At 52.1% G+C, this 19,693-nt stretch overlaps 1 protein-coding gene across 1 annotated transcript; it reads left to right on the top strand.

Annotated features, from left to right (window-relative positions):
* The first annotated feature begins 1,848 nt into the window (after positions 1-1,848).
* Positions 1,849-12,044, top strand: LOC141730693 (uncharacterized). Its single transcript, XM_074550234.1, has 7 exons — positions 1,849-1,925; positions 3,171-3,234; positions 3,754-3,918; positions 4,783-4,874; positions 5,392-5,554; positions 6,845-7,071; positions 9,525-12,044. The coding sequence occupies exons 1-7, from the start codon at positions 1,849-1,851 to the stop codon at positions 9,883-9,885; spliced, it is 1,149 nt and encodes a 382-aa protein (XP_074406335.1). The 3' UTR covers positions 9,886-12,044.
* Positions 12,045-19,693: the final 7,649 nt, after the last annotated feature.

Here is a 19,693-nt window from a genome sequence, read left to right as displayed (position 1 = left end):
CAGGCTTTCCCTACACACAGCGCTGCCGCCTCACCAACAGCTCCGTGGTGCCCCTGACGTTCCAGCTCCGCATGTCGGACGATGGCACGCAGCCGGCTGTGGACAGCGTGGATCAGATCCGCAGGGACAGCGACCCGGCCTGGAGCAAGGGAATCCATTTCCATGTGGAGCCCAGGGAGTTCAGCATCAATCCCAGCCAAGGCACCATCCTCCCCCAGGGACACCAGGACATCGAGGTACGGCAAGAGCCTGGCCACAGCCGCTGCAGCACCAGGGCTGGAGCTGCACTGCAGGGTGGGAGGGCTTTAGCTCTGGTGCCAGCTTGGAGCATCCTGGCACTGAGAGATCTGCACTGCTGGGAGGCCTCTGCTAGCTGGCTTACTCGAGATGTTCCTCAAGGAGCACTGTTTGCTTTCCAAAATCATATGCTGAGCTCACAGACCTTATGGTCAAGGCCTGAAGCCATTCTTGTGTTTTTGAGAGCGATTGATTTGATTTCAACAGGGCAGAGCAAGGATGAGGGCAGAAGGTGGCTGTTAGAGAGATGTCATTGTATCAAGCAGTGAGCTTTTCTTCTTGGTCTCATTTCCCCCCTCCTGGGGAGCAGAATGATTTGTGTTCACTGCAGGAAGCTCCAGTGGAGACAAAACATCTGCAGCCATGTGTAGCGGTTCAAATTTATTGTATTGATTCCTTGTTTAGTGGTTTGTTGAATTGTACCCCGTGTTCTCCCCGAGTGGGTTTACCCCTTGGTTTTACCCTCCCTCAAAGCTGTCCCTCATGCCATTCCCTGCCCCTTGTTCCAGCTCTTTCCCTGCCTGTCAAACCCAGCCCCTTTTGTTCCCCAACCTTCTTTGCCAATTTAACCTGGAGCCAATCCCTGTCTGCAACACCCCTTTGGAATTCCCCTATTCCTGGAGGCCCCATTAACCCATGTGAGCCATGCTCCCCACCCTCCTACCCAAAGTGGCTCCAGACACTTGATGTAATCCCCTCAGTGCTCCCCTGAGGATTCCCTTTTTGTTTGCTGTTTGTATCCACCCCCTGCTTTGTGTCTGAACAAAAGCCCTTGCACAGGAGTGTGCAGGGCTCTTTTGGCTCTGATCCTTTTGCTTGGAATAAACCCTTCCTTGTGGAACTTGAAGACACAGATCCTCCTCCTTTCTCCTCTGCCTGGTCCCGTTGGTGGCTTGTCTCTTGCGGTGTAGAGCAAGAGGCTCTGAGGGTTCTGCCTGTGGTCAATGCCCACCCTGGGGCAGTGCTGAGGGTTCTGCCTCTGGTCAGTGCCCACCCTGGGGCAGTTCTGAGGGTTCTGCCTGTGGTCAATGCCCACCCTGGGGCAGTGCTGAGGGTTCTGCCTCTGGTCAATGCCCACCCTAGGGCAGTTCCCCACTTCTGGTGTGGGGCTGGAGTTCTCAGGGCCAGCCCAGGCTCAGGCTCCCAGGGCAGCCATGAACTGCCCAGCAGCTGCTGGGCCACACTTTGCCCTCAGCCTCCTGCTGTAAAGCTGAACTCATTGTGGTCAAGTCAGATTTCCTCTGCATGGATGTCTTTGTAGTCAGATGAGAAACTGGCCCCTTAATTTGAATGCAGTGGTGCATGGAGCTGTAGTCTAATGTTTTAATGTAGCTGACCTGTGCCCTGATAGCAAGGTGTGTTTAACAAAACTGGTATTGCCAGAAGGCTTTTGTTACTCTGAGACTGTGCTCTACACATGGAGCAGCAGAAGAATTAAGGGCAAATCCTCCCTCAGGAACTGGAGGATATCACCCATGGATAATGATCTTTTGTAAGGAAGAATTGACTGTTCTTCTCTTCCACCAGGTGACCCTGTGCTCCAACACGGTGATGGAGTTCTGCCGGAGATTGCTGGTGGACCTGGATGGTATTGGCAAGGGAGTGGCAGCCCTGATCATCACAGCCAGGTACCAACCCTTGCCTGGCCTCCCCCAGGCACTGCCTTACCCAGGCTGTGCTGGCTGCAGCTGCCAAGGAGAAGTGCTGCTGAATGCCCTCATGTTGTGCCAGCTGGACACGAGAACAGCAGTGCTTGGGCAGAAGCCCGTGGTGAAAAGCACGTTTGCTCACAGCCCAGCACGGTCCTGGGCCCTCTTCTAAAGGCACCAGGAAAGATATCATTGATTGGCCTTGTTTTTGGTGCTTGAGGTGGAACAAATTTCCCGAGGCCACCTCTCCTTCTGGCTGCAAGAGGTGGAGTTGTGCTGGTTGTGAGCACCGTGCACTGGTTTGGGCCACACCAAGCAGCTGCTGAGAGTCAGGCTCTGGCTCTGTCCATGAGGGCACATGGCAGGGAGGAAATGGCTCCCAGCAAGAGTTGGGAGGGCAAGGTCTGACAAGGGGAAAGCAGCCCTTGATGTGGCAGGTCAGCTCCAGTTTTTGTCCTTCCCTGTGCATCCCATTTTGAGCTTTAATGTTGTCAGAGTTGAGAGCAAAAGTCGTTGTTGCTGCAGCAGAATTCCATGCTGCTGTGCTGCTGTGGGTGTCAGTGTGATGCCCAGAGGGATGCAGCTCCCTGGTGCTGTTCCCTGTGCCAGGCAGAGCCATCCAGGCAGTGCCTGGGCTGCCATTGTGTACAGCAGGTGGAGCTGGGGCCAGGCAGTGCCTGGAGCTGTGCAGTGAAGGAGCCAGGGAGCTGCAGGGCCTGGCAGGGGCTGATCAGCCCCTCTGTGGGGCAGCTGCTGTCTCGTGCCCTCCAGGGCTGGGGCAAAGAGCTGGGTTCTCAGGCAGGGCAACAGCACCATGGCAGAGAAGGGAGTAATTTTTACTGAGACACGGGAGCTGTGTGTTCCTTGAGCCTTAGGGAGAACTGATCCTTGTTGGGAAGGCTCCCCCAGAGCTCGTGGGTCACTGGGACTGTTCCAGGAGTCCTTGCAACCCTTCTTGGGCAAAGGAGGGGCTGAGGCAGCTGTGGGGCAAAGTGCTCTGCCTGGGGCACTTGGCAGCGTCTCGGTGCTGCCTCTCAGGGTTTGCTCCTCCTTGACAAGACATGTTGGAGTGGGAAGAAGTAGAAGGCAATTTATCCCTGTAGGGCTCTTCAATGTGAATTTGACAGTGACCAATGTGTTCTGCTCCATTTCACAATCTTTGGGGGTAGGCATTCTCCATTCTCTCAGTATCTCTGATTGTCCTGGGGTCATCTCTTTGTCCAGATGTCTCGTTCCTGAGCTCCAAGTGTCCTCCCCAGTGCTGCTGTGTGATGAGTGCCACCTGAAGGTGCCCTATGAGAGGAAGATCCTCATTAGGAATCCCAGCCACCTTCCTGGCTGCTAAGGGCTTATTCCCCAGGTTTGGCATCACATCCACCTCCTCCCGTCAAATATTCCTGAGGAGATTATTAGGGGAAAAAAGGGTTTGGGTAAGACCTTGCTGCTTTCTATTCAGTCTTAAAGATCTGCTGAGAACAGGATCCTACCCAAGTGTAAACTTTAGGAGACAGTTGAAGCTCCTGAGGAAACAGTTGATGTTCTAGTCCTCAGGGTGTTTTCCTGTGAGAGATCTTAGAGGGTTGTGAAAAGCTGCTGCACCCACAGACACCAGTGCCTGTGCTGGCAGCCTCCTTGCAGGATGGCCTGGGAGTGCTAACCCTACAATTCTTGCATCTTGTTTGTGCCTTTGACCTTTGTCCTGGGGAGTTTTAAAGGTGTGTGTAAGTTGCTGTTGTGGTGGATGTTAAGGAGCCTAAAGTTTCTTGAGAGGTCCCTCTGAATCTGCATTTCATTGTGTCCCTTCCAGAAACGCAAGGAGGACTCTGCTGTGCTCTACTCCAGCCCCAAGCCCTGTGGGATTGTGCAGCCCCAGAGCACAGCAGAGATCCCAGTTGTGGTGGCAGTGCAGGCCCTGGCCACTCATCGCACCGACGTTCTCATCGGCGTGTTTGGGGATGAGAGAAACCCCCTGGTGAGGGCAAGGGGAGATGTGAGCCTGTGTGCAGCTGCTCCTGGCAGGGTGCACAGGGACAGGGATTCTGCTGGGGAAAACAGACACAGGCTGCTGGGGAGAAGGACAGGAGGGATGGGGGGCACAAACAGCTCCTGCCTTAGAGGTGGGAATCTCATTGTCTGACACAGAATGGAGCTGGGCTAAGCTGGAATCCAGGGGGATTTGAGTTCATTATTCTTTCAAATGCTGTTAACTTTGGAAACATCTGTTTGAAAATGTCATCTCTCTGAGCACAAAAGAGGATGTAAGAAGTCTTCTAGGAACCTTGAGCTTTCTGTAAAAGAAAGGAAAGCTGGCATTTGAAGACTGGTTGAAAGGATTGAAACTTCGATTAAAACATATGGAAATGGCAATGCCAAATTCCTTGGATGGCACCAAACATCTGAACCCGGACCATCGTGGCACTGCCTGTAAATCAGTGAACAGGAAGGAAAGGCAATGCAGGCTGTGCCAGGGAGCCTGAAGTTTGACCAAACAGCTGCTTTTAACTATCAGGCTGCTTCCCTTAAAGAGGAGGGTTTCTCCCCACCAGAAGAACCAGTTGTTTAACTGTCAGGCTGGTCTTACCTAGAGATTTCTGGCAAAAATAAAAGCTTTGGGCCAATAATTTTTAGTTTGAAAGGTTCTCTTAATCCTTTTCGATTTGGAGGTGAACATGTAATTTTCTTTTTCCCCAAAAGCCCAGCATTTCAGCTGGAGAGTGGTAGCTGTCCCTAATGAAATAACTTGAGCAGGGTTGAGCTGTTGAAGGTTTTTTAGGTTTTCTCTGTTGTGGTTTGTTTTGGGGATTTCAAAATCTTTCTTGTTTGCTTCCTGGAACAGAGGGCACAATTACGGAGCTCAGGACGGCTGGCGGAAATCTCCCCAAGCCCAAGGCTGGCAGAGCTTGGCAGGATCCCCGCACCACAGCCTGTGTATGTATGGATGGAAGGATGGATGGATGGGGAATGCGACCTGAGTCACCTGGGAGTGTTAGAAAATGTCAACCAACCCCCCAACGGTGTCAGGGGAACATTCCTGATAAATCCCTGGTGGAGCTGCAGAGTTTCTAGCCTTGGGCACTGGGTGGGCTGTGCTGGCTGGGCACTGGCTGGGTCTGCCCCTCGGTGTCTCAAATCTCACCTTTTTGCTGTCTTCTCTGTCTTTCCCTCTCCCACTGCGCTTTTTGCATCCCCACCAGGTGTTAATGCCTGTCCTCTGTAGTTGCTCAGTGCAAGTAGTTGCAGCTGCTGCAGCACCTCAGTGTCATCCCTGGGCTGCCTTTAGAACAGACCTGCCCCAGCCTGGATTGGGAAGGGCTGGATTAAACCATTTCTCAGTTCAACGTGCCAGCACCCACCCAGGGGCTGCATCCTGGCCAGGAGCTGCTCGTGCAGGTGTCCCTCCCTCCCTCACGCTGCAGGTCCCTGTTCATAGTTATTTATTTTTCAGAGATGAGCTCCACCTACCTAAATTCAAACCCCAGCCACCGAAGGAGAGGAGAATCAGTCTGGATTGCCTGGCAACTCGATGGAGGCACTTCAGGACTGGAAAGGAGGAGGCAGCCAGAGCCTTGAAAGAAGTGCAGGATTTTAGCCAATCTTCAGGAGCAGAGGTAGATTTTCTTGTACACCTACTGCTTGCTTTGCCTCCCCAGCCTGCCAGCACCAAGTCCTGCTCATGCTGAGCTCCCTTTTTGCTGCCCTGCTGTGCTGTGCCCTGACAGTGGGCTGGGCAGCAGGGCCAGTGGCTGGACATGGGCTGTGTGGGAGGGAGAAATAGGAGAGTTTTCCTTGGAGAAGCTGACTCACATCCTACAGGCCTGTGCTGAGAGTGGGATTTTTTGCCTTGTTTCCTTCCCCATGTAAGATGAGGGTTTTCTCTGCATCATCATGGTAACACATCCAGCTTCCCTCCTAGAGCAAGCTGGGATGATCTTGATCTCCATGGAGCCTCTTCCCAAGGCAGCCAGACTCCCTGTTTGCAGGGCTCTGCTTTCACCCAGAGCTGCTATTGCACTGCTGGCCCTGGAGCTGTCTGACAAAGGGAGACTTTGCAGAGGGGCTGTCTCTTCTTCCCAGCATAGAAAATGGCTTGTTTTTTGGGTGCCAGCACCAACTCCTGAGCACCCTCGCCTCCCTCGAGGCTTGGAGGGATTCAGGTGCTCCCTGGGCGTGGCGCACACTGCCCTGGGAGCGGAGAAGGTAAGAGGGAATCTGTCTCCCTTGCCCATTGTCAGTGTGGCAAGCAGGGCTGGAGCTGCCAGTGCCACTGGGGGCCCTCAGCATTGGCCACAGAGGGGCCTCCCATCCCTGCAGGCCATCGCAAGGTGCTGCTGGAGCAGCTGCTTGTTGGAGAGGCCATGCAGGACATGTTGTAGGGCTGCCCAAGGATGCTGTGCAGCACCTGTGGAGGGCACTGCTCCCTCTGGAACTCCTCAGGTGCTCCATAGAAATTTTTTGCAGGAGTTTTTGCTGTAGCACCTTGAGAAAGAAGCATTTAAATCAGAGAGAGAGGGGAAGAGCCTCAGGAGTCAGATGAGCTGGGCTGGACTCCTTCCCTCAGCTCCAAGAGCTCTCACTCTGAGTCTCCTCCTTTTCTAAAAGCAGGAAGTTTTGAAACTTTTTAAGGGCAAGTTGGGCATCAGAGAGAATTTCTACTGCCAGGAGCCATCCCAGTTCACTTTCATGTCATGTACTAATTAATGCATTGACCCATGAGTATGGGAGAAGATTTTCCCCATGGTCCCTGCACTGGTCAATGGCATGGATGCAGGATGAGGTGAGAGTGATTCTGGCAGTGTTTGGGGAGTAGGCCCCCTGGCTACAGCTGCGCTTTGCTCCAAGATGCTCTTCTGCCTCCATTTCCATGCTCAGCACCTCAATCTCTCCTGTCTTCCGTCCAGGCTTTCAGTATCCTGCCACTGCCAGGTGTGCTGCAGCCAGGAGAGAGCCAGCAGGTCTCCTCCACCCTCTCTGGCCACCTCAACACCACCTGCAATATCCTGGAGCTGTGCCACATGGAGGGAGGCTCCACCTCCGACGTGCTGATGCCCAGGGTGGCCTCACGTGTCAGCTCCTCCCAGAGCCCCCAGGAGATCAACTGTGGCTCTCAGGCCCCTCTCAGGGACAGGTGAGTCAGCCTTCCGTGGGTTCCTGCTCTGCCATGGGTTATTGTCCCTGCAGAGCTTCCCTGCTCCAAGGCCTCTGAGCTCAGAGGAGCTGCAGAGCAAAGGCCAGCAGCAACACAGGGATGGCCACTCTGAGCTCCCTGGCTGCCAAGAGAGGAAGGACCTTCTTCTGTTGAGACAGAACATCTTCTTCTCTGTTTGAGTGCTGAGCCCTGCTGGCTTAGCTGCTGCCTGCAGGGAGCTGGGCTCTGGGCTTGCCTTGGCACCACCTCTAGAGGTGTCTTGAAGTCCATGGTGTTGAGTGGCATCTTCTTCATCATCTGCCTTCTTCACCAGAACAGTGGGACTGTGGTATGGGCAGGCGTGGGGCACAGAGCAAACCTTGCTTTGGGTCCTGCTCCTGCCACAGATGAAGTCCTTGCAATGCTGATCTGCCAGGGTTCTCCTTATGGTGGCACAGCAGCCAGAAAAGCTCCTGTCCTTTAGGCTCCCCTGCAGCTGCAGCCGTAGGCAAGCACAGGAGAAGCTCAGCTCCAGCAAGGCAGCCCAGCTCAGGACACACAGGCCAAGTGTGGAGCTGGGAGTGGAGGCTGCTTAAAGCCAGCCTGTCCAGCACGACCTCTTCAGGCCAGGCTGAAGTTGGTTTCATGGGGAGGAGATGGACGAGGCTGCTTCCAATGGTTTCCATGGCAGCCAGCACTGGTTTGCTTGGTCCCAGCTGGGTTGATGTGGGATCTCAGCACCTCAGGACTGAGGTGCCGAGTCACCGAGACCACCCTTGGGGGGCTCGGGAGTCCTGGAATGTTGCCAGAAGTGTCTGGTGGCTGGACTTTGATCCTACACAGGAGACGACACCTGTATGAGGATAGGAGGGTTTCACCGGGGTGAATGGTGAAGGGATTAGTTAGTTAGAGAGTGAAACACAGGGTTTAGGATTTCTGTACAGGGGGGTTTAGAGAAGTAAGATGGAGGAATTGGGGCATGTCCTGTCCTTCTTCTTCTTCTTCTTCTCCTCCATCTTCTGTGGTGATGGTGGCACTTTGGGATTGGTCATTACTAAAAGTGCACTGGTCAATAAGGGTGAAAGGTATTGGGGAAAAATGATAAATATTGTATACGCAACTTTGGGTATAAAGATAGGTGACCGCCCGGAGGGGGGGGGGAGTGTGCTCATGGCTGGCTGCTGAGCAGACCTCTGTCGGGCTGAGAGAAAATCTTTTAGATAAACAATTAATAAACACAGAGACCGAGAAAAGAACTGAAGCCTCTTCTGGTCCTTTGAAACGCGGGCTGCCCCAAGGCCACCCCGGGCCTTTCCAGGCCATCCAAACAGCTGAAAACCAGACAGGTTCCAGCAGGAAATCTGCCTGACAAGAGCCTGTCTTGCAGGAAAGGAGTTCCTGCAGCCTTTGCTTTCTGACTGATAGGATTGTTCTCATGAAGGAGCAGGCTAGGAGTCGTTAAAACTGAAGATCACGGACAGAGACTCTCTAACTAATTAAAGTTAGATTGTGGGATGTTTATTAATACCAGCCGGTGGCACCAGAGCCGTCCCTAAAAGGCGTGACCGTGCTGTCCAAGGTTCTTTGCCCTCTCTTTATTTCCCAAGATCTTACATACAATACATTTGCACAACCCCAGCACCTCCCATCCCTGCTCTGTATTCAAATGATGTCATTGGTCCTTCACTCCTGTGCAATTCTTCCCTTGATCTGGGTCAATGGTCTCGAAGTGGGTCAGTGGTCTTTATCAGGTCTCTGTCACCCTCTGGCACCATCCAAGGTCCCCAACTTAGTGATTGATTGGCATCAAGCCCAGGTGCTAACCATTGTTCTACTGGTTTCAAGATGCTCTTATAACAGTTCACTTCCTCCACTTCCCTCTAGAAAGATGCTCCTAATGGTAAACAATAGAACAATCAGCTCCAGCTTAAGCATCTCATAATCATTAACCTATGGTCTGCCTATCTAACTTACATCCTGATCAATGGGAATTGTTTCGAACCCTCAGCTGAAATCTGAACTCTTTAAAATCATGTCTCAGCTATGCCCAGGGAGAAGGGGGCTGAATGAGCTCAGTAAGAACTGTAGGAGAGCTAAGCAGATGTCAGCAATCTGTGCTCTGCTTTTAACTGGGAAGCTAAGAGACAAAGGGTGTTTCCGGGCACCAGCGCAGAGAGCTGCTGGATCAGCCTTTGGCAGGGGCTGGAGGGGTCTGGCTGTGCCTTCAGAGGGAGCTTGCACAGTCAACACCTTATGATGGCAAAGCCCAGCTTTGGCTGGTCCTGGAGGTCCCCTTCCACCAATTCCCTCACTTGGGATGTTCCCAGCCTCTGTGGGTTGAGGAGAATTCACGGAAATGGCCTCAGGGTCAAGGGATGAAGTGCAGGGCCAGCCAGGACTAGGGAGCCCAAGGTTCTGGTGGGACTCAGCCATGTTTCCTATTTTGTCTGCAGAAGGGAGCTGAAGGAGCCAGCTCAAAAGGTCAAGGAGGAGGCAAAAGCCATAGAGGAAGAAGAGAGGAGGAAGGAGGAAGAGAGGCAGAAGAAGGGAAAGAAGAGTGTCTCTGTTGGGAAGCAACCTCCAATACCAGCAAAGGGGAAAACCAAGACCCGGGAGAATAAGGAAACCAAAATCCCAAAAAAAGGAAACCAAAATCCCAGAGAGGAAGGAAATCAAAATCCCAGAGAAGGAGGAAATCAAAATCCCAGAGAAGAAGGAAAGCAAAGCATCAGAAGGGAAGAAAATGACAGCATCAGAGAAGAAGGACATCAAAGCATCAGAGAGGAAGGAAACCAAAATCCCAGAGAAGAATGAAGCCAAAATCTCAGAGAAGAAGGAAGCCAAAGACCCAAAGAAGGGGGAACCCAAAGCCATCAAGAAGGGGGAAACTGAAATCCCAAAGGACTAAGCTAAGATGGAGAAGAACTCTATTCTTTATTCATACAACTCATTTTACACAGTTTAACAGACCTTGTGTGCACCTTTAGTTAGTTCATAGATTTCTTATCAGTTAGTAGATTATTGGTTAATAAAATAGATTTTACTTATGCATCAAATCTCTCTATTGTATTGTTTACCTCTTCACTGATTCTCATGGGACAAATCCCTTGTTACTGCAGGTGCATTTGTTTTTCACCCTCAGAATAGAATGGTCACAAAGTCTCATTCTCAAAATAGCTTCACATGGGAACTTGTAACTGCTTAATTGCACTCAGAAGAGATGATAGGCCAGCTATTGATATGGCCGAACAAGGCTTCATTTCAAAAGGCCTTTCTTTTATCATTATTCTACCTGTCTATGACATCTCCCGTGGTGTCCTTGGACCCACATTTTCACAACTGACCCATGGTTCCATGAGGTTCCCCAGTGTCACCGTGGTGTCCTTGGACCCACATTGTCACAACTGGCCCAAGGTTCCATGAGGTTCCCCAGTGTCACCATGGTCACTGTCAGAGGCTGGATGAGATCAATGTCGTGAGACACCGTGGGATGAGCTGCCACTCAGTCACACAGTGGGGACAGCACTAACCCAGCCCTGATTGCCTGCGCGATCAGAAATCCCACCTGGGGGAGGCTCACAAGGGCCCGGGGACTTAAAAACATAGAGCACAAGGTGAGCCCCTGGTATGGACTCTGCCTTCTCCTGGGGTTTGTGTCTCACCCACACTGGAACCCTAGGAGCTGTTAGTCATATGTGTGTCTTTCTATAGAGCTTCTGTCTTTCTGTCTCTCTCTCCTTCTTCTCCTTCTAATGCTCTTTGTATGGAACATTTTTGGATACCCTAACAACTTACGTGTTTTAATGTTTCCAGGATAAATGGGCTAAGTTAATGAAGTTACTGCTATGATATGTGTTTTATGTGTAATTTGATGTTGCATTGAATCCTCTTCCAAAGTTCTTGATTTTTTGCACTTTGCCAGTAGAATTTTGTGTCATTTTGACCTCTTACGAATATCTGCTTGGTGTTTTTCCTGTGCACCAAACTCGAATAAAGGTGGCAGATGAATTGGTGAGTTGGCACACAAACCCTGAACGGAGCTCCGAGTGCGTGGAGGATCGGGGCAGTGTGAGTCGCGCACAATCCCTGCAGTGGGGGGACACGGATCCCTAGCAGGGTTTACAGTGCCCCGAGTACAGCAGCAGCACTGAGTACACCCAAGAGGGCCCCAGTGCCCAGGGTGGGATGGCAGTGCTGGGGGTTCAGTGTGCTGCGGGTCAGGTAGAAACCGTAAACCCACTGGAGGCCCCTGGGGGGATTGGGGTCACAGGGCAGGGCAGGGCTGGGCTCAAAGGGCAGGGCAAGGCTGGACCTGCCCCTTCCTCCCCCACACACAAAATGTTTAGAGCCAACAATCTCCTCCAGTCTGTCACAACAGGCAGTGTTGGAGGTGAATTCCCAATTGTGGCCATTGGCACCTGGCTGAGAAGGACAGTTCTTTAGTTCTTTTCCATGGGAAGGAAAGCACAGAGCCTCAAGGTTTGGAAGGCAGGTGAGAGCCTCACTAGGCCAAGGTCAGCTAGACATGTCAGTAATAGCAGATTTTGGATTTAGGGAATTTTGGAGGTGGAAACGCAATCTCAGGCCATGGGCACCTGGAGAAGCAGGTCAGTTCTTTCCCATGAGAAGGAGAGCATGGAGCCTCCCCCAGTGTTTTGGGGACAGATGAGAGGTGACCCTTGTGAAACTACTGCCAGCCAGACTTGTCCTGGCAATATTCCGATGGAAGAATTCCGGGATATAAGGAACTTTGGAGGTGTAATCCCAATTCTGGCCATGGGTGCCTGGAGTAGAAGGACAGTGCTTTTCCATTGGGAAGGAAAGCACAGAGCCCCAGTGTTTCAGCAGCACATGAGAAGTGAACCTCAATGTGCAAAGGTCACCTGGACCAGTCAGGCAGTCCATGGGAAGCCAAATCAGTCAGACCTGTTCTGTGTTCCCTTGGTTTTATGGGGCTCCATAGTGTCACACTGGTGCGTTGGATCCATGGAGTCCCACAGTGTCACAGTGCCCTCAGGTGTCAGATGGCCCTACAGTGTCACAATGGTCCCAAGGACTTCATGAGCCCTTGCAGTGTCACAATGGTCTCTGTGGCTCCCCAGGCCCCACAATGTCATGGGACTCCTCTGTTCCATGAGGTCTGCAATGTCACAATGGACCTTTGGACCCTGGGGCTTTGCTGTGTCACAATGGTCTCCTTTGGCTCCACAGTGCCACAATGGACCATTGATGACAGGAGACCACTCTGTGTTGCCCTGGAGCTTCGGTTCCATGCAGCCCTGCAGTGTCACAATGGTCTCCTTTGGTTGCCCAGTGTCACAATGGACCACTGATGACATGAGGCCCTGCAGTGTCACAATGGACCTTTAGTTCCATGCAGCCCTGCAGTGTCACAAAGGCCTCTTGGTTTCACGAGGCCCCACAATATCACAATGGTCCTCCCAGGGTCACAGTGATCTCATTCACAGTCTCACAATGCTTTGCTTATTCCATGGGGCCTCATAGTGTCACAATGGTCTCCATGAGTGCCCTGAGTGTCACAATGGTCTCTGTGATTCCATGGTGCCCCTCAGTGTCACAGTGGCCCCTTGGTTCCATGAGGCTGTAAAGTGTCTTAATTGTCTTTGCACGGTTCCACAAGGCCTTGCAATGTCACAATAAACCTTTGGCTCCATGGAGTCCCACAGTGTCACAATAGCCGCTTGGTTCCATGACACCACAAAGTGTCATAATGGTCTCCATGGTTCCATGAGGCCCCATGGTGTCACAATGGTTTGATGGGGCCTCTCAGTGTCACAATGATCCCTACATTCCATGGAGCCACAGAGCGTCAGTACAGTCCCCTTGGTTCCATGAGGCCCAGCAATGTCACAGTGGTCTCCATGATTCCATGAGGCCCCACAGTGTCACACTGGTCCCTTGGTCTTACAGGGCCCCACAGTGTCAAAATGGTCCCTTGGTTCCATGGCCCTGTGCTGCTGCATTCCCCCCTCCCCTTCTCAGGCCGCCCTGCCAGCTGAGAAATGCTCCTTGGGCCTCGGCCTTGGCCAACAGCCCCTGGGCTCAGCTCCTCTGCAGCTCATCACAAACACTGTCTGCTTCAGGCACTGCTGCTGCCCAACCAGCTCCTGGTTCCTGTAGGAGCAGCTCTGGGAACTGTTTTTGTTCCCTCCGTGGCACAACATCCCTGTTCTCACACTGCCAAAGAAAGCTGTTGGTGCCAAGTGCGGCCAGGATGAACCATTGCTGGGACTGAAGCCCCTCTCTTGGGGCCCTGCAAACAGCGCTCCAAAAGGAGCCCTTGGAGCTCTCCTGGGCCAGCGACTCCCTCTGAGTGGGGCCTCTCCCAGCCGGGAACTCTCCCGTTTGCTGCACTCGGGGATCCTGAACAACGATGGAGCCTGGGCCGATCCCCCCAATCCTCCAGGCTCAACCCTTTGTGCGCTGGGGAGATGCCAAACATCCTCAGGGAGAATTTCCTGCCCTCAGGGGAATTGCTCACAGGTGCCTTGCACTGACTCTTTGTGTCTGTGTGCACACAGGAGTGCCTGTGCTGGGGAAATGTGGCAGAAATGCTGCTCTCTGAGGGCTTGGAGTGCCTTGGATAGCTGAGTCAGTCAGGCCTGTAAGTGAGGTTACATCATGACAAATAATTTCAGTTAAATGGTATTAAGAGGTTTTTTTTTTTGCAAAGTTTACTATGTTATAAGCTAAGTTGAATATTGTTTAATGTTATTCCACTATTAAATCCTTAAGTCATTGGTTGTAAGTGAGGTTAAATACTGTTAAGCTCTGTTCTTTTCCTAAATTGTGAAGTTGAAGGTATCAGTTAAGGTTAAGGTATCAGTGAAGTCCTGTTAAGTTTGACTGACCTCTGTCAAGCTTTTATTTCTTTATTCATTTTATCCTTGCCCTCACTGTCCTTGTGTCTCACACACACTGGGACAGTTCTCAGCTCATTTCTGGTTTGATTGCCTGGATTCTGTTTGGTTTTGTTGCTGCTTTGTTTCTTTGGTGTGCCTGAAGTGTGTGGTCAGGAGCAGAGTGACTCTTGCCAAGGAACTTTGTGCTGCTGTCCCTTAATATTAAATCTGGTTTTTGCTGCTCCCTTGCTGGGGATTTTTTCAGCGCTCTCAAGGCCTCGTTGGTATCAGGGTGAAGGAGCACTGGCCCAGGCTCTGGCCCTGGGGGACACGGGGACGCTGCTGGGGGGTCCCTGTCCCCCTGTGCCACCCCCAGGGCACCGGACCCCGGGCCCCCATCCCCGTGTCAGGCTCTGGGGTCGATCTCGTGGAACATCCTCTGGGGGAGGCTGTGGGGCCGGGGGCAGGGGGACAGGGGGGACAGGGGACCCCGCTGTGCACGAGCAGGGTTGGACTGCTCTGGGGGGAACTGTGAGGGGGGCCGGGGCAGAGTGACCTCCCCAGTGACCTCACACAGCTCCTGTGATGTCACACAGCCACCTGTGATGTCACTCAACCCCCTGTGATGTCACAGCCCCTATGATGCCACACAGCTCTTTTGCAGTGTCACACAGCCACCAGTGATGTCACAGCCCACTCTAGGTTGTCACACAGCCCCTGTGATCTCACACAGCTAACTATGAGATGTCACCCTATGATGTGCTACATCTGCTTTGTGATGTCACAGAAGTCTCTGTGATTTCACAACCTGCTCTATGATGTTACACAGCCACCCAGTGATGTCACAACCCACTCTCTGATGTCACAGAGCCACCCTCTATGATGGCAATGTCTGCTCTATTGCCTCACACTGTGATGTCACAGACAGCTTTGTGATGTCACAAACCCCTCAGTGATGCCACGAGACCTTTTCTGTGATGTCATACTGGCACTCTTTAATGTCACAGCACATACTTTGAACCTCACAGCCAGCTCTATGATGTTATCCAGCCATGCCATGGTGCCACAGCCTGCTCTGTGATGTCACAGAATCCCCTCTATGATGCTGCAGCTGCTCAGTGGCTTCCACAACAAACTCCCTGATGTCATAGGCCAAACTGTTGACTTCAAAATTGCTTCCTAGAGCACTATATTCTAATAATTGATAAAGCTCCTGAACTGTAGAGTAAATAACTCGGGTTAAAATCTTTCTGTCCGATCATGATCAGAATCAATCAGACCTGTATTTATATAAATATATCTGGTATTCCATCATTAATCCTCTGGGACAAATTGGGTTAAAGTTCAATTCCACCTGTCCAATCTTTTACACATAAACCTTTGACAAATTCTTGAGCTGGGATTGGATCCAGCTCTTCCCAGTCTCCTCTCTTAGAAGAAATTTTAACAGTCTAGGAGCCTTGCAAATGTTTGAGGATCCATGGTGGCTGTTGGGTGTACTTTCTGCACCTCAGGTCTCAGCAGTAATTTCTTCAATAAAGAAATAAAGCTTTTGACTGAAGCTCCCACTGTGCCCATGACAGGAACGCCTGTGACAGTCTAGGACATCCTGGCTCTTTGGCAGCCTGGGAACTCCTGGGATGTCACCATGGAGCCCCCGTGAGTGCCTGTGACAGATCGGTGCCTTTGCAGCCCAAGGTGCCCTGGGATGTCACCATGGAATGTCTGAGACTGCCTCTGACCACAGGGCTCTTTACCATCCCCAGAAAGTCCTAGGAGGTGTCCATGGAGCCCCTGTCTGTGCCTGTGACATTCCAGCTCTGGAACAGCCTGGAGACTCCTGGAAAGTCCCCATGGAATCTCTCTGAGGGCCTGTGACAAATCTGATCCTTAACAGCCAACCATGGCCAGGACCCTGTTGCTATGGTCAGTTTCCATGGCAAGCCTCACCAGCCCCCTGTTGCTATGGTCAGTTTCCATGGCAACCATCACAAACCCCCCCTGTTGCTCTGATCAGTTTCCATGGCAACCATCACCAGCCCCCTGTTGCTATGGTGTGGATCATCTAGTGGCTTATCAGGTGATTGCCCTGCCTGAAGTTCTTCCCACATTCCAATAACTTGTGGGGATTCTCCCCATCATGAAGCTGCTCATGGACCACCAGCTCTGAGCCCTGGCTTGAGCTCTGTCCACCTTCCTGACTCAGGGTGGGTCTTTCCTCCTCAGAGCACCCCAGACTGGGTTTGGAGCCCCTCTTCCTGTGGAATCTCTGGGGATTTTCCTCCCCGTTGCATTCCTGTGCCCTGGAGTCACTCATAACAGCCCCTTCCTCAGTTCTTCTGCGGGGATTTTTCCTCCCTGGTCTCCATTCTCAGCTTCTTGTTTGGGGGAGGAAAGACAAGGAGAGGATGGGATTTGGCTCCATGCCAGAGGGAAGGGGAAGGAGATCCCCCCAGTGCATCTCTGATAGGATGGTGTTGGCAGGAGGGTTGTCCTGCAGCCAGGGGCCGTACTGGGCTGGGAGATGGAGCAGGAGAGAGGGAGAAAGGGGCACTGACTTCCTCCTCACCTGCCTGGGTGTCCTGGGGATCTTTCCTGTTCCTCACAGCCTCCTTTTCCATCTCGCAAAGGTTTGGGAATGAGAAATCCTGTTTTGGGAGAATAACAAGGGATGAGCACGTTGAGTTTTGTACTGGTTTAAAGGCAAACCTGGGAAAGGGTCTAAACCAGAATCACAATTTAAGAGGAAAATGAAGATCAAAGCAATGATACAGAAAAACTGCCTTAAACTCACAGAGTCAGGATATAACCTGACACCCTGCTGGTCAGGGTGGAGGCAGCAGTCCCATTAAATGGTGACTGCAGTCCTGTTGGAGAGATGAACGTGGTTCTGTCAGAGCAGTGATCCTGTAGAAGGGTCTGGTCTTCCTCTTGATGTTCAGTGGTGGTTCTGGAGCTCTTGTCCTCTGGGAACCCAGTAGGCAAGCTGCTCCTGGTGTTGCAAGAATCAGCTTATATCCAGGTAGGAATGCTTGGATCCTCCCCCTGGGCGGAGCATCCCACAATGGGATGATGGAATTTTATCAGTCCTGCAGTGACACACAATGGCCCATTCACAGAAGATATCTCCCCTGCAGGGCATTATCAGGGCTGAGTCATGGAAGAGATAAAGAACACTGCCCCACCTGTTTATAGCAGTTGATAAAGATGGGGATTGAAAACATGCATTTGGTTACATCTTGCATGGCAACCTGAAACAGTGGGGTAATCCCTGCTCAGGGGGTGAACACCATCCCCTTACCCAAACTGGCTCAGCTTTAAAACCCCCACTCTGAGAAGACCACGCACACAGGGGACAATGTCACACTTTCCCCCTCTCTCCTGCTCCATCTCCCAGCCCAGCACGGCCCCTGGTTCCAGGACAAATCCGGGGTCAACGCCGTCCTGCCGGGGATGCACTGGGGGGATCTCCTTCTCCTTCCCTCTTGCATGGAGGCAAATCCCATCCTCTCCTTGTCCTTCCTCCCCCAGATAAGGAGCTGAGAATGGAGACCAGGGGTGAAAAATCCCCGCAGCAAAAACTCGTGGAAGAGGCTGTTTTGAGCAGCTCCACAGCACAAGAATCCAACAGGGAGGAAAAGTCCCAGAGATCCCACAGGAGGAGGGGCTCCAAACCCAGCCCAGTGTGCTCTGTGGAGGAAAGACACACCCTGAGCCAGGAAGGTGGGCAGAGCTTCAGCCAGAGTTCGGAGCTGGTGGCCCATGGGCAGCTTCATGATGGGGAGAAGCCCCACAAATGCTTGGAGTGTGGGAAGATTTTCAGGCAGGGCAATACCCTGATCAGCCACCAGATGATCCACACTGGGAAATGGGCTTGTGAGTGTGGGGAGTGTGGGAAGGGCTTCAGCTGCTGCTCTGCCCTTGTACACCAACAGCAGATTCCCACCAAGTAGAAGCCCTTCTGCTGCCCTGACTGTGGGAAGGGCTTCAACTGCTACTCCAAGCTCATCATCCACCAGCGCATCCACACTGGAGAGAGGCCCTACCAGTGTCCCACGTGTCAGAAGAGGTTTCACACCAGCTCCAATCTCCTTCTGCATGAGCGGATTCACACGGATGAGAGGCCCTTCCGCTGCTCTGATTGTGGGAAGGGCTTGAACCGCAAATCCACCCTCGTCACCCACCAGCGCATCCACACTGGGGAGAGGCCCTATGAGTGTCCCCAGTGTGGGAAGAGCTTCTCTGACCGCTCATTCTTTAACCAACACCAACAGAGGCACCGGTAAGGGAGGCCTTATGAGAGCCCTGACTGCAGGTGGAGCTTCATGCACTGCTCCATCTCCATCCCCATTGGAGGACCCACAATGGTCAGAGCCCTGGTGACCCACATTCCTTGTGATACACAGTGGGAAGTGATTTGTGTTGCTTTTTCTTTGCCTCTTATTATCTTTTGATTTATCTCCTTTCCTTGAAAACACCAATAATCAGGGTAGAAATCGACCCAATTCATCAAAGGCACCAAAAGCCTCACGTTTTACTTGTGTTTTGAGGGAAACTTGGATTCTGAGAGATATCTGGGAGGATATGGGGGGTTTTGGGGGTATTTCGTTTGGTTTTCTTTATTTCTTGGCACTCCAAAAGATGAGAGGCATTGATCTGACAGCTCAAAACTACTCAATGCTACTGAAAACTACTCAATCCCACCCTAGAATTCCTCGATTCCACATCCCCTTGGGGTGAAATGGGGTTGAAAGTAGATTGGGTGAAGTGGGATGCAGATCAGGAGGGATGAGATGGGCATTGGGTGGGGCAGGATTGGTGGGATGTGGTTTGGGAGGTGTGAAATGGGGTAAATACAGCTTGGGAAGGGGGTCTTGATGTCCAGGATTGCTGGGAAAGGTTGGGGTTGGGACAGGGGAGGTGGGTTGGAGTCTGGAATGAGACGACCAAAGTTTGAGGGTGATGAAGGGAAGGGAAGCCCGTTACTGAGTGAGTTTTTGGATATTCCATGTTCATGAGGTGATGCTGGGATATCTCACGTTTCTGAGGTGGTTTTGGGGCACTCCCCAGCTCTTGGAGGTTTCCTGAGAGCAGCTCCATGGAGCCCCATTTCCAGGGGTGGTTGCCATGGGCACCAGCTCAGAGCTGTAGCCAGAGTCTGTAGCCTCGGTGCTGAAGAGCAGAGAAATGATGAATGGCCCCAGACATCTCCAGTGTGTGTTTGCAGACCTGTGAGCTTCCTGAGGAGAGGTCAACAGCAATCCCCTGGAGAGATGCACCTTAGACTCCGGGCATTCCTCACAGCTCAGGGTGAGGAAAGAAGCTTCCCCCATGGTGCCTTGCACCACTATATTAATTTATCCCAATTCTTTCCTCCCTATTGGTCCGTTGGCCTTTCCCACCCCTTTTACCCTTATACGTTCATGTTCTGGTGAGTTCTCCCTTCCCTGTAATCCCATTGGTTTATGTCTCTGGCTATCCACTCCAGCATTTCCTATTGGTCCCTTCCGTGTGTACCACCCGTGAGCCCTCAGACCATTGGATCCCTGATGCTCTTCTCCACCCTCTCTTTTCCTCATTTACAACCTACACCCTCCTTTGGCTTTGTCTTTGGCCCTGGACCTCTTCAGCGTTGTCTGAATAAAGCACATTGGAACTCCATGCCTGGAACCTCCGGTGTCTTCACTGCCGACCTGGTCCATGTGTGTGTCTGTGTCTCTGTGTGTGTGTGTGTCTGTGTCTGTGTGTGTGAGTGTGTG

Source organism: Zonotrichia albicollis, chromosome 12, assembly GCF_047830755.1.
Source record: "Zonotrichia albicollis isolate bZonAlb1 chromosome 12, bZonAlb1.hap1, whole genome shotgun sequence".
Lineage (NCBI taxonomy): Eukaryota > Metazoa > Chordata > Aves > Passeriformes > Passerellidae > Zonotrichia > Zonotrichia albicollis.
The sequence above is the reverse complement of the archived record's forward strand: the minus strand, read 5'-3'. Positions and strand labels throughout refer to the sequence as shown.

What these genes read in the sequence shown, in the direction of transcription:
- LOC141730693 (XM_074550234.1), top strand. Translation starts at nt 1,849, where the DNA reads ATGGAGTTCTGCCGGAGATTGCTGGTGGACCTGGATGGTATTGGCAAG. An exon ending in ATCCCCGCACCACAGCCTGT is followed by an intron (nt 4,875 to 5,391) that starts GTATGTATGGAT and finishes TTTATTTTTCAG; the next exon opens with AGATGAGCTCCACCTACCTA. An exon ending in GCCAATCTTCAGGAGCAGAG is followed by an intron (nt 5,555 to 6,844) that starts GTAGATTTTCTT and finishes TCTTCCGTCCAG; the next exon opens with GCTTTCAGTATCCTGCCACT.